General features: G+C 44.6%; 1 protein-coding gene across 14 annotated transcripts in view; it reads left to right on the top strand.

Annotated features, from left to right (window-relative positions):
• Nucleotides 1-12,780, top strand: part of arvcfb (ARVCF delta catenin family member b) — a 225,530-nt gene that overhangs the window by 131,630 nt on the left and 81,120 nt on the right. For 12 of the 14 annotated variants that reach the window (XM_072665138.1, XM_072665136.1, XM_072665133.1 and 9 more), the window contains 2 exons: nucleotides 3,638-3,796; nucleotides 6,339-6,359. In XM_072665138.1, coding sequence (XP_072521239.1) covers nucleotides 3,638-3,796; nucleotides 6,339-6,359 — 180 coding nt within the window. The remainder of the gene's footprint in view (nucleotides 1-3,637; nucleotides 3,797-6,338; nucleotides 6,360-12,780) is intronic. The other 2 variants (XM_072665141.1, XM_072665140.1) reach the window with 1 other exon arrangement.

Here is a 12,780-nt window from a genome sequence, read left to right as displayed (position 1 = left end):
TAAATAAATTGTGATGTGTTGAAGAGCTCGTTTGCATGTTTCCTTAGCGCAGCCGAGAGTTATGCGAGTCGAAGCTCTTGGAAACGGATTCTTTTAGATGCCTGGATTTAGGACTCAAGCATCCACTGGGAGGAGAGATGAATTCAGCCGAACCTTCAAGGCTTAACAACGGAAATAAACGGATAAATTCCACACGCAGTCGATCGGCAGCATAAACGAGGCCAAAGCAGCAGTAAACAGCTTTCACTACTATAATAAAACCCCGCTATTTTATACTCTGTCCAAAGCTGGCGGGGATGAGCTTAAGCTTTATCCGCACGGACGCTCTCAGATATAGAAATATCAGGACGAGAGCCGCAATCTTGCGAATATGCAGAGCGTTCCTATTGACTGTGTTGCGTTATTGACTGCTTTCGACCAGATTCTCTTAAAAAATGAAGCGACGTTTGAATGACAAATGGGAAAACTGAAGAATAGACAACATTACAGATCATAAAAGAAGCACCACTGCCACAGAAAAAGAGCTCAGAGTGGCTCAACTATGGCCTGGGAGTCCCGAGCCATGCCGTTTTGCCATCAGCAGCTGGAGTCGGAGAGAGCACAACTGCCTGTGATCTTTCTCCTGGTGGGTAGATGGCACCCCCGCCCCCACCTTACCTCTCTTAAAGTGATGTTGGCCGGCACAGGCCTCCGTCTGTTAGCTGTTGCGGTGGAGCTGGGGACCAGTCACCCTCCCTCAGAGTGTGCCGGCTGCCTGCCGATGACAGCAGTCTGAAATAAAGGCGGTGTTGGCGGGCCCATGTGTTAAGGCCTTTATCTCCTTGTGTCGGGAGCATTTCTACTGCTAGGGGGCGCTACAAACGGGTGGCTTAATTGGCCGAACTTTTAAAGGAGAGTTCTTGAATTTAGAATTTAGAAAGAGGGTTTCTTCTTGGGTAAACCAGAGTAGAAAACCTGCATAGAGACTCATAGGAACCGTCGGCGTTCCTGAGGTTATCCATACACATAAATAACATCATAACATATTAGATAATAGAGCCACCTCAGGAATGACTGGCAGCCAGACACTCCAGCCAGAAGTCCAGTGGTGTAATAATGTGTTTAGGGAGCTCTAAGAGTCATGACTAGTGTGTATGTATGAGTGTGTAGGGGGAGGGAGCGGAGTGAGTGAGTCAGTCATGAAGGCTTCAGAGCATGAAGCCCGGGTTTGAGCTAATCCCCCGGCTGCCCCGCGGCCCAGTCCGCCCGCCTCACTGACGGGAAGAACAGAATCAGCTCGTGGGCTTCTCTTATTAGCAGAAGCTCAGCGCTTTGTTTTGCTTGTGTTCGGCCTGCAAATCTCCTGGTATGCTGATATGAAGGGAAGCTACGTAGCCCCGTCCCCGGTTACAGCACTTCATATTTCGGTCAGTAAAAACGCAGAGCCTGTGGCCTTGGTGGCTGATGTCCCGAGCTGGTCCACCTGCCATCCTAGATGCCAAAAGAAGAAAGATATGTTCATCCTCCAAAAAAACAACAAACAAAACATATTTTCCCACTTCAGGCATCAAATACTTTTTATAAGAAGTATTATAATATAATACTTTTAATACAATAATTCAGGTATGGAGGCAATCCGCATAGTAAAACGTAACAGGGTGGTAAATTTGATTTCTGTTTAGCGTGACGGGGTGGTTAAGAGCTGTTTTTTCACAGCTTGTCGAAAAGATTCTGCTGGGTTAGCTTAGGAAAGCATAGCATAGCATACCTTAGCACTGTAACAAGAACAAATATGAAGAGCTTTTAGCTTAACAGCCCTTGCTTTCTTTAGCCTAGCTATAGCTTTTAGCCTTGTAATCCGCTGCAGCCATGTTTTTCTGCCCCGAAAAGCGGCCGCTAGTGTGCTGGGTGGCAGAAAAATGAGTCAAGAACTTGGGTTCTATAGGTCGGTTTTGGTTCTGCTGGATTTTCTTTGGGGTTCCCAGTTTGTCACTTCCACGTACCACGTTTTCCAGTCTAGGGGACCTTTAACAGTGGCATTAAGAGAACTCACAGGACCATACTGAGGCCAGTTTATCCACCACAGTGCGACATTTAGAGCAGTTCAGAGACTGGAACATAAGAGTACCATCTTTTTCTTGACGGTAATCGCACGCTTTGAGCGATGCAGCTTTTTAAATCTGCGCATCGAATATTAATAGCTGAATACCAATGGCTTAGTTCCCCTCTCGAAAGGCTAATCTCGCTAAAACGTCGGTGTCGTGCGTCCAACATCAATCGCCGCGCCTCCCCATTAGAGCGGCAAGTCACCTGCAATGTCTCATCCAGACACTTTGTAATCATTTATTCATTAAGCAAGCCAGTTCCACTCCGACTCCCTCGCGTAGCTAGACGTGCTAGACACATGCTAACCGCCTGATGCTAACAGCCCGATCCTCAGAGTGCTCTCGTCCAGCTATGCCACGTCACCTCTCGTCTCATTTGAAAGTCAAGTTTTCCTATTTGCTTCTTTCTTTCGGACGGTTCAGTGAAGCATTCCCCCCTAAGCGGTCACCCGGCCGGCGGGCTGGAGGTGCCAGGCTGTAAAAGAGAGCTGTGCTAGCCCGCGCTGTTATTCAGACCGACAGGGCTTGTCGCTCTCCCGCACGAAATGACTGCACACATGCATCCAGGGGTGAGGAGGGGAACGTGGCCGTCTGACTGACACCCTCTCGCAGAGCAGTCAGCACGGAGGTGGAGAATTCCTCACGGTATTAGCATGGCGCAGCATCAGCCCGTGATACGTTTAAGCTAACAGCAGTAGTGTGTTTTTCCTGCAGTTTTCCATAAAATGTTCCATTTTTTGGGATAATAACAATAAGAGTAGTCATGTAGCCAGCTGTGCCACTAGCCAGCTGTGATGTTCTAGACGACAGGGTCGGAACATCTCCGAAAAGTCAGGCGGGTCTTGTGGGGTCTTGCTGGTACGCAGTGGTCAGTACCCACCAAAAAAGGGGCTCCAAGGAAGAACAACCAGTGAACCAGCCGCTGCTAGCGCTAGTCTCGGCGCCAGCTGCCACAGGACACCTTCAGAGGTCTCGTGGAGTCCATGATGTGGATCCTTTACCAAGACTCTGACTAACAGTGGCTGGATGAGAGCGTTACTACCGTGCCGTGCTGCTTTTATGAGCCAGACAGTGCTGGAGTGGTTAGTAGGAGGCACTTCACTTCAGCCGAGAATCCTTCTCCTCGCCCGCGCGCGGCTTTAACGCGAGCAATTAAAAGTCCTAAGTCCTTGCAGACTTCAGAGGAGAAGGAGAAAGTTCCTCCTTCACTTTGCTCTTTTACTCTCTTACTCTCTGTAAAGCTAGAGTGGCCAAGCTTGCACAAACCCCCCCCCCTCCCCCTTTCTCTCGGGCCTCCCACCTGGCTGCCTTTTTCTCAGGCCGATCCGGCAACATGAAAGGGCGACCAGGGCGAGTGCAGAGACGATCGGGGGATCATCACTCGGGCATAGCTCTGCCTTTGAAGTCCGACTGGGCTGATCAATGCTAAACCGAGCCTCGTTAGAGTCCTCAAAGACAGCCGGAGAACGAACAGCACTTGCGCCAGCTTGTCTGGCGTGGTTTTCGCGCCTCCTCTTTGTCTCAGTCGCTGACCCCTAATGTCCTCTGTGCAGGAGCAGAGTCCCAGTAACCAGACGTCTCTGGCCATGATGCAGGAGCCGCAGGAGGTGGTGGAGGAGACGGTCACCATAGAGGAGGACCCCGGCACGCCCACGTCCCACGTTTCCGTGGTGACGTCCGAGGATGGAACCACGCGTCGCACAGAGACCAAGGTAACCACGGTTACAGGCCCCTCCATCATAGTTCATCCCATGCAAGATGGCTTCATCCCACTTACACTCTGACTGACCTCTTCTTTGTCGAATCCAGTGCCAGTGCTGTTGCTCGTAGAGGAACTGGATAGAAGCAGTGCTGGCCAGATGTTTACGGACACTAGTCGTGTACAGGGATGTCATGTGATGCTTGGCCAGGCCGAGCATCACTAGTATCGCTAAAGAGGCGTTAGTCCCAAGCCTTGTTGATGAGGTCCTGGGCCCTTCACATCCAAACACTAGTTAAAGTGAGGCAGTCGACCCCAAGAACACTGCACCAGCTGTAAAACATGGTTTTGCCATTACATTGATGTCCATTCTGACTTCCCACAACAACTGTAGGTACAGACTCTGGCTATTACAGATGAACCTTACTGAGCCGTAGTGTCATTTACAGGTCTGGTAGGTCTGATAAAGTGGCCAGTGAGTGAAGGCACAAGGTAAGGGTTTCAAATAAAGTGGCCAGTGAGTGGAAGAAGCACGAGGTAGGGGTTTCTAATAAAGTGGCCAGTGAGTGGAAGAAGCACAAGGTAGGGGTTTCTAATAAAGTGGCCAGTGAGTGGAAGAAGCACAAGGTAGGGGTTTCTAATAAAGTGGCCAGTGAGTGGAAGAAGCACAAGGTAGGGGTTTCTAATAAAGTGGCCAGTGAGTGTTGTTTAGGGGCTGCTGGGATTGATGGTACTACATGGGTAAGCTGAGTGTGAGTCAGAGAGGGGCAGGGAATGTTTTATTTTGGATTCGCTTAGTCGACGCTAAAATCGTAGTACACGTGTTTGCTATTGTTATTAAACAGGCCTGTGTGTGTGTGTGTGTGTGTGTGTGTGTGTGTGTGAGTCAGCGATATACAGAGTTACTACCGGAGTGGGGCAGCCGCTGCTGACTCAGAGTTCTCGATCTCTCTGGCTCCGATTTCTACCCAATCAGCTGTAGCAGCAGCGTGCGAGAAATTCCAGCTGGGAAAGTTCCGGCCTTGTCCAGCTGTTTCGGCAGGATGGGGAATACACACGGAGCAGAATAGGACTCGGTTCATCTGTGCTTTTCAGAGTCTGTTACTGACTGGCAGGGAACCCTTTTTTAATGGCGGCATGAAAAAATGTCAACTTTCAAACTTCCAGAGTAAAAATCTGTTTAAAGGGGAACTTCACCAATTTTCCAAAATATCTACAAACATTCAGTGGTTATGATGTAAACATTCACTCAGAGTGGATTTGCTGGGAGATGATTCGTTGTGGAGAAACCTCACCAACTCTGATTGCTTAACAGTGGAGGTAAATGGAACCAGGCGTTGGTCGCCGTGACTGCAACACAAATATAGCTACTTTATGTACTATCCAAACCCAGCAGCGAACCTACATGACTCTCTCTTCGTTGTGTTGTGGTTTTATTTATATGGAATGTACCTGATGGTAAAGTAGTCCCTGCATGTAGCCCTCCCCCTTTGACATCATGATAATAATAATAATGCCTTTTTTTGTTTAGCACTTTTAATCATAAGCATGGCTGAAGATGCTAAGACAGCAAAATAAATATTGTATTAATGTGTTGAGAACCATTAGGTGTGCTAACTTTCTGCAAGGAAGCTCCTCAGACATCTGGTTCCATTCACCTGCACTGTGGGTCATTCTGACCATTCTGTGGCCCTTTTGGAGCTTTTCACACCCCCCCCCCCCCCCCCCCCCGAATGACTTTTCCACATTTTAAACATTTACTGATGTGGATACATGTCACGGTCTAAAGTATACACTTAAAAAGGGGTTGCTTTAAGGGTTCTTTACTTAAGGCAATGGTTCCATATAGATGGTTCTTCATGATGTTGCTGTCCAATTACTTTTTTTTTTCTTCGATTTTTATGTTTCTGTATTATTCGAGGGAAGCTGCCGCTGTTTACATTGTGGGAAGGTTTTATGCAGAATGGATCAACAGAAATGTTCCATAATTACTTAAGATTTAGTGTTTCTACATTGACTTACATTAAAGGTCGCGAATGTTTTCAGCTTCTCCTGAAAAGTTACCGTTTGCGCACTTCGGAAAATCAAGATTTGATTCTTCATGTTTTTGTTTTTTTCCTGTAGTCTTTCTCATCCCCGTTCTAGGAGCACGTAGAGAGTGCTTTAAACCCATGTTAAGATACCCTGCCTTTCCGAACTTTCCCGAATTTTCCCGAACTTCCGAGCTTTTCCGTCCATATGCTGTAAGAAAAGCTCTTTAAAAAAAAAAGGGGGGGGGGGACTATTATACTCTCAAATTTAAGAGCCTCTGCCTGATAATCCGTCTTCCAAATGCCTGCATGCTGTGGCATATGTGTGTGTGTGCTTGTGTGCCACTCCCCCTCCCTCGTGCACACACTCATACACACACACACACACACACACACATACACACACACACACTCTCCATCCACCACTCCATTTCTACCCCTAAATCCATGTTCCCCAAAGTTTTGGCACATCGCTTTTCTTGATTACCCTTTGCTTGTGTTTTGTTGTGTTTGGGGGGAAAAAAGGACAATTCGGCTAACGCGAAGGTGAGTTGAAACACACACACACACACACGCTTACACACACTCCCACGCGCCACATACTCCGTCTCCTTGGCTGTCACTCACCATTATGTGTGCCCATTGAAGCTGTGCGGCGCATAGCCACTCGATGCTGGTGTGAAATCACAGCATGGAGCTTCAATTTACCCAGCAGTCACCTCCTCATAACCTACACACACACACACATACACATATATGGATATACAAACACATTCACACACACTCACACGCTCACATAATCCAAGCACATGCACACACACACACACACACACACACACACACACACACCACTTAACAGACCCTTTACTGCACTTAAAGACTTTCAGACACCCTCAAACAGTAGCTCACACACATCCTTGCCTGTCCCACGTGTGCGTGTGCGCGCGTGTGTGCACAGTGTGTGTTTGCTTCCGTGTGATGCCGCCCCTTCAGCCTCTTTTCTGGGAAGTCATCTTCTACGAAAGGAGATTAATCTTAATTCACTCCTCCTCGCCTCCTAACTGACCCCACGACGGACCATCCGACGCACATTGCCATCCCAAGCTGTTAAAGGGGAAGTCCCCCCATTTTCGAACCAAACAAAATTGAGAATTTTAGCCTAAAACGTATCTTGGTGGAGGGATACATACCAGTTGTGCTACCTACACATGTAGGAAGGCTCACTGGTGGATTTGGACAATGTGTATGTCTGTGCTGTCCAGTGAAAAAACAAGCATCTCCAAAATATTGACTTTACTGGAGCAGACCGTTTGGATTTGGATGGAAGTCAATGTAAAATAGTTTTTTTTAAATATTTTATTAATTTATTAATTTAGAGCATTTCAATTGATCCATTCATCCAGAATTAGAGCTGTATCTCAGTCTTAGACATGGCTAGGGCTACCTCCTGCCTCCATAGTTCTATACTGTTTAAGCCTTTAGCTTAAAGTACGGCCCCCACCGGTGGGTTTTGCTATGGCTGGTCCCTGGTTAGTTGCGGTCCCACCGCAGCTTCGGTTGTGACTTAGCAATCAGCTTAACTTCCACTAGTTCAGCTAACCAGCTTCCCCCAGAAAACAGCACACAGCGTGGACCTACAACACTGCCCAAACACATACCGGCCACACCCTCGCTCGTTTAGCATCGCTGGGTTTTGAACCAACAACCTCGGACTGAAAACCTGGACGTTTTCTGCATGTTGTGGTGAACAGGAGCGGATTGAGCAGCAGCAGAGTTTGGGAATCAAAGCAGGCAGGTGATTTAGTGTAGAGACTAGGCCGTGCTTAAGCAGCTATCTAAATGCTAAAAGCTCCAACCAAGTTCCAGTTCTCTTAGGCGCCGTGCGGCCTTCCATCTGTACCAAGAGAGTCCATCTTCAGATCAATTATACTGCTGTAGCAGCCACTCTGTCGTCTGTCCGGCTGTCCATCCCTGTTGTGTCCTTGGAGTGATGCCATTTATCCAATCCCAATCTGACCCGGAATCACTGGCCACAAAGGTCATTCCGTTCTAATTGTGCTCTCTCAGACTCTGGCTGCTGATGGCAAAGCGCATGGCGCATGGCTCGGGATTCAAGCTCACGACCCCCCTGGACATAGTGGCACCACATCTTTTAGACTGCCGGTCCCTCTAGATCATTTGAAATGATCATTAGTCATAGACAAATGTTCAAAGAAGGGAGCTTGAGACTGGGAGGTTGTCAATTTGATGCCTTGCACTGTCAGGGGTGCTCATTCACACCCCCCCCCCTCTCTGGGATGGCGCTGAGGTGCCTATCCACCACTCCAGATGTGGTTGCTTCCTGCTTCTGTTCCCTAGTGACTATGTAGGGTATGGATGGTGAATTCCACTGTGGAGAAGGATCTTAATGAGGGATTGGGACGAAGCCGATACAGCCAGGCCTTACCATCACCCCAGTCAGCAGTGGCCCACAGTGTCCCCCGGGTCATGACTTCAACCCAGCTTCAGTACAGTGTGGCAGCAGATATGTCCTTTTCCTGACCAGCAATAAGCAATAAAACTCCACCTGGGAAAACAGTTCTCCACCCTCCGGAAGTGGTCTTTGCTTTATGACGGATTTGGCTTTCATGCAGATACAATCAAAACACGGATCGTTTCACTCAGTTCATTCCTGGCACTTTTCTGGGAGGCCTCATAGCAGCTCCCTCGCTCCTTCGCGCTCCTTCGCGCTCCTTCTTTCCCTCCTGTTTGGATGCGTTCCAGCCTTTCCGTTTTGGAACAATATGGTAAATTTAACACTGGAGCTGCTCTTTTTTTTTAAAAAAAAGGCAAAAAAAGGAGACAATAAAAGTATTATTGTGTCTCAGAGGGACTTTTGTTTTGCCAAATAATTCATATCAAAAACGGAAGTCCTTGGCCCGATTTAGAAGCCGATCTCCTCGGAACGTTAACTTAGACTGCTGCTTAGACGGCATGGGGAGTCTGGAATTTTAAAAAGGCCGTATCATGGAAAACCAAGTTTTTCTAGCCGTTTAAACCGTGTTCATACGTGAAGACTAAGCCTTGAGCATGTTTACATATGACCGACTGTCGGCGCTACAGCGAGAAAGTCTTCGGAGGGGAGGATCTAGGGGGAAAACGTTAAATGCTGTGCTGTTCCCGGCTATGGGGAAGCAAATGGATCATCACACCTCCCAAAGAGTTCCTAATCTGAACGGCATACACATACACTTTTCAAACGAGCTAGTGTCAGTTATCATAACAGACATTTAGGTGAGATGACCTCAGCACTGAGAAAAGCGGCCTCAATGATAGCTCACGCTTGTTTTAATAAGCCGTTGTAAACCTTCAAATAGGCGTATTTTCATGAATTTGCCTTAAAGCGCTGCCCTTCAGTAAAGTATGAGCCCTGAGACTCCTTCATGCTCCTACTGCACCAACTACAGGTGCCCGAGGTCATGAAAACCATCACCTGCCAGACGTAATGCTCAGTGACCGAGAGCAATTTCCTAACCACCGGACCCATCCCCATCCCTTGGCCTGCTAGCATTATGCTAACCTCCAGCTGTATGGCCACTCTATAAAGCTAAAAAGTAATGGAAGGTTATTAGAGCATCAGTTAGCATGTTGCTAACTACGCGTCTGAAACGAAGACGATGAACTACTCTTTTATTAGATTATATACTTCACTATCTTTTATAAACATGCTAAACAGTTAGCATAGCTGAAAACATTAGCCGCATTCGAAGCCTGACGAAGCGTTTTGTCCGTAATTGCGTCAAAATATCTCAAAATTATTAAAAAGAAAGTGCTTTTTGATACTTGGTTCTAATTCGAAAGCTAATTCTACAATAAAACAAAAATAAAATCATAAACTCCCAGTACCAGATGCTTTTATACTCCTCATTAGCAAGCCGTCTTGCTAGCCTGTTGGCTGTGCAGACTGGGCAACGTGGAAGGTTGGATAGCGGTTAGCTAGTTAGCTCACATCATTACCAATTACCATATACCAATGCTGTAGCCTGTGGCATAACTGTTAGCTAGTTAGCTGACCATTCCTTACGAAGGCTGTAGGGCCTGAAATGAACATAGACGGTATGAAGTGGAGCCAACTGAGGCCTGCACCAGTGTTATTCACTTCACCGGTCAGTGGTTTTAATGTTATGGCTGATGGCGTATGCCCTTAACCTTACCCCCCTTGGTGCATGGCTAGCTATTGACATGTGATGTGATAATCTAGTGTGCAGCACTCTGCTGCTCTCAGAGCGTCTCTCCGCTCATGTGGATGTGGGCGTCCCCGTCCGTGAGCCTCCGCCCTGCTCGTTTTAGGGCTGCTTGTGATCTTCAGATGGATCAAAGCTGCTCGTCAGAACCTGCTTGTTTACTTCAATGGCGGCGAGGGGCTTTTCAGATGTAGTATTTTACACACTCACACACACACTCACACAGATGTGCACCCCCTGCACTGACAGACCTGTTCATCCTGCTTCACACACACTGGCATAGCTGGGAGTGAGGTGTTTGGGTTTTTAGGACTATTTATTACTACTACTGTCGAATCATTTCAATAAAGAATCCCAATGAAAAGCATCCTGTTTCTGTTCGCTCAACGCGCTCAATTCTCAAGATCCCACAAATAATGCAGGTCCTGCTTTAAAGAAAAAAACAAAACCTTGTAAAAATGTATTTGCTTGTTTCCATAAATAGATCACAGATTTTGTTTTCTAGAAATTATACAAATATTTCAGCTTGTTTTAAAGAAGTTAGAACATTTAGCTTGTCTCTAGGAATTATGCTTTTTTTTGCTGATTTTGAGAAATATTAAAAAACGGCTTGTTTCTAGAAATTCTGCAGTTTATTTCTGCTTGTTTTAAGAAATATAAAAAATATATATTGTCTCTAGGAACTATGCTTTTTTTTTTTGCTTATTTTGAGAAATTATGCAGAGAATTTACCTTGTTTCATTGAATATTTGCTTTCTAGAAAAGATGCCGGTAACTTTGCGTATTTACATTTTGCACAATGCAAATTATTAAACTTTTTAATAAAAAAAAAAACAATAAATATAATTTTGCTTAGATCAAGAAATAAATCTGATATGTACCAGGAACAAGTACAAAATACCCCCCCCCCCAAAAAAAAAAAAATAAAATAAAATAAAAAAAAGTTTATATATATTTGTAATATTCTTGAAGCAGCCTCTTAATAAGAAACATGAGACAGATTTAGTCTGTCAGATATTAGACTGTTTTAGACAAAATAAGGATTTCTCTATAATTTGTATAATTTGTTTTCCTATTGAAAATAATAAAGCCATCAACACCGTCCGTTCCCATTACAGGAGCCGCAGTTCTGAGAATCTGGTTTAGATTCTTCCTGATTTATTTTTTATTTGGGGTGTAAGAAAATATCTTAATGTCTTAATGTCGCGATATTGTGTTTTGTGATACTGAATCGATTCTAAAAAAGAGCAGTACAGGTTTTTATTTATTATTTTTACATGTGAAGATTGGCGGCAGTTGTTGATTTTGTGTTGTATTGAAATCCTCCACCGCTAGGTGGCAGACAGCGCTGCACTGCAGCCATTAGGCGCTTCCATTAGCATTAGCACACCTAGCTGCGTTCGCGTGACCGCCAGCGGCCGAGTCCCAGCGCATTAGAGCGGAAGTCTGGCCTCAGTCACAATACAGCAGGTACAGCGGAGAGCGACAGCAAGCACGCCGGTTACTAAATGTGCCAAATACGCCCCAAACATTCGGGGAACAAGAACAACTTTGAGAGCACACATAGCAAGACCCCCCAACAAGACCCCCCAACAAGACCCCACGCCAAAGTTACCACAGACCTCAACTCGTGCAGCCGGCATGACCCAGTCAGTGCTTTACTTCATTTATAAACACATGTAAAGCCCTCTCAAATATATATATATATATAAATATAGAGTATATAAAAATAAACTGTCCGTTTACAATGTTTTATTAATTTATTTACCTAAAGAATCTCTCTCTCTCTCAATATATATATATATAGTATATAAAATATACTGTATGTTTACTGTTTTATTTTGTGTGTATATATGTGTGTGCATATATGTGTGTGTGTGTTTATATATATATATATATATATATATATATATATATATATATATATATATATATATATGTATATATATATATATATATGTATGTATGTGTGTATGTATATGTATGTATGTATATGTATATGTATGTGTGTATGTATGTGTATGTATGTGTATGTGTGTATGTATGTGTATGTGTGTATGTGTGTATGTATATGTATGTGTGTATGTATGTGTGTATGTATATGTATGTGTGTATGTATGTGTGTATGTATATGTATGTGTGTATGTATGTGTGTATGTATATGTATGTATATGTGTGTATGTGTATGTATGTATATGTATGTGTGTATGTATATGTATGTGTGTATGTGTGTATGTGTGTATGTATGTGTATGTGTGTATGTGTGTGTATGTGTGTATGTATATGTATGTATGTGTGTATGTATATGTATGTATGTATGTATGTGTGTATGTATATGTATGTATGTGTGTATGTATATGTATGTATGTATGTATGTGTGTATGTATATGTATGTATGTATGTATGTGTGTATGTATGTGTATGTATGTATGTATGTGTATGTATGTATGTGTATGTATGTATGTATATGTATGTGTGTATGTGTGTATGTATATGTATGTGTGTATGTATATGTATGTATGTATGTATGTGTGTATGTATGTACAGTCATGCCCGAAAGTATTCATACCCCTGTCAAAGTTTGACTTAAATTTACTTTTATTTAACCAGAAATTATATTTTTGCCTGGAAATGACACAGGCATCTCCCAGGAGATAACACGATGATGTACAAGAGGCATCATTGTGGGAAAAAGTATTTCTCAGCTTTTATACACATTTGAACAAAAAGTGGCATGTCCAAAA

The sequence above is a fragment of the Salminus brasiliensis genome, chromosome 20 (assembly GCF_030463535.1).
Source record: "Salminus brasiliensis chromosome 20, fSalBra1.hap2, whole genome shotgun sequence".
In the NCBI taxonomy this organism is placed as follows: domain Eukaryota; kingdom Metazoa; phylum Chordata; class Actinopteri; order Characiformes; family Bryconidae; genus Salminus; species Salminus brasiliensis.
This window is presented reverse-complemented; position numbering and strand designations above follow the sequence as displayed.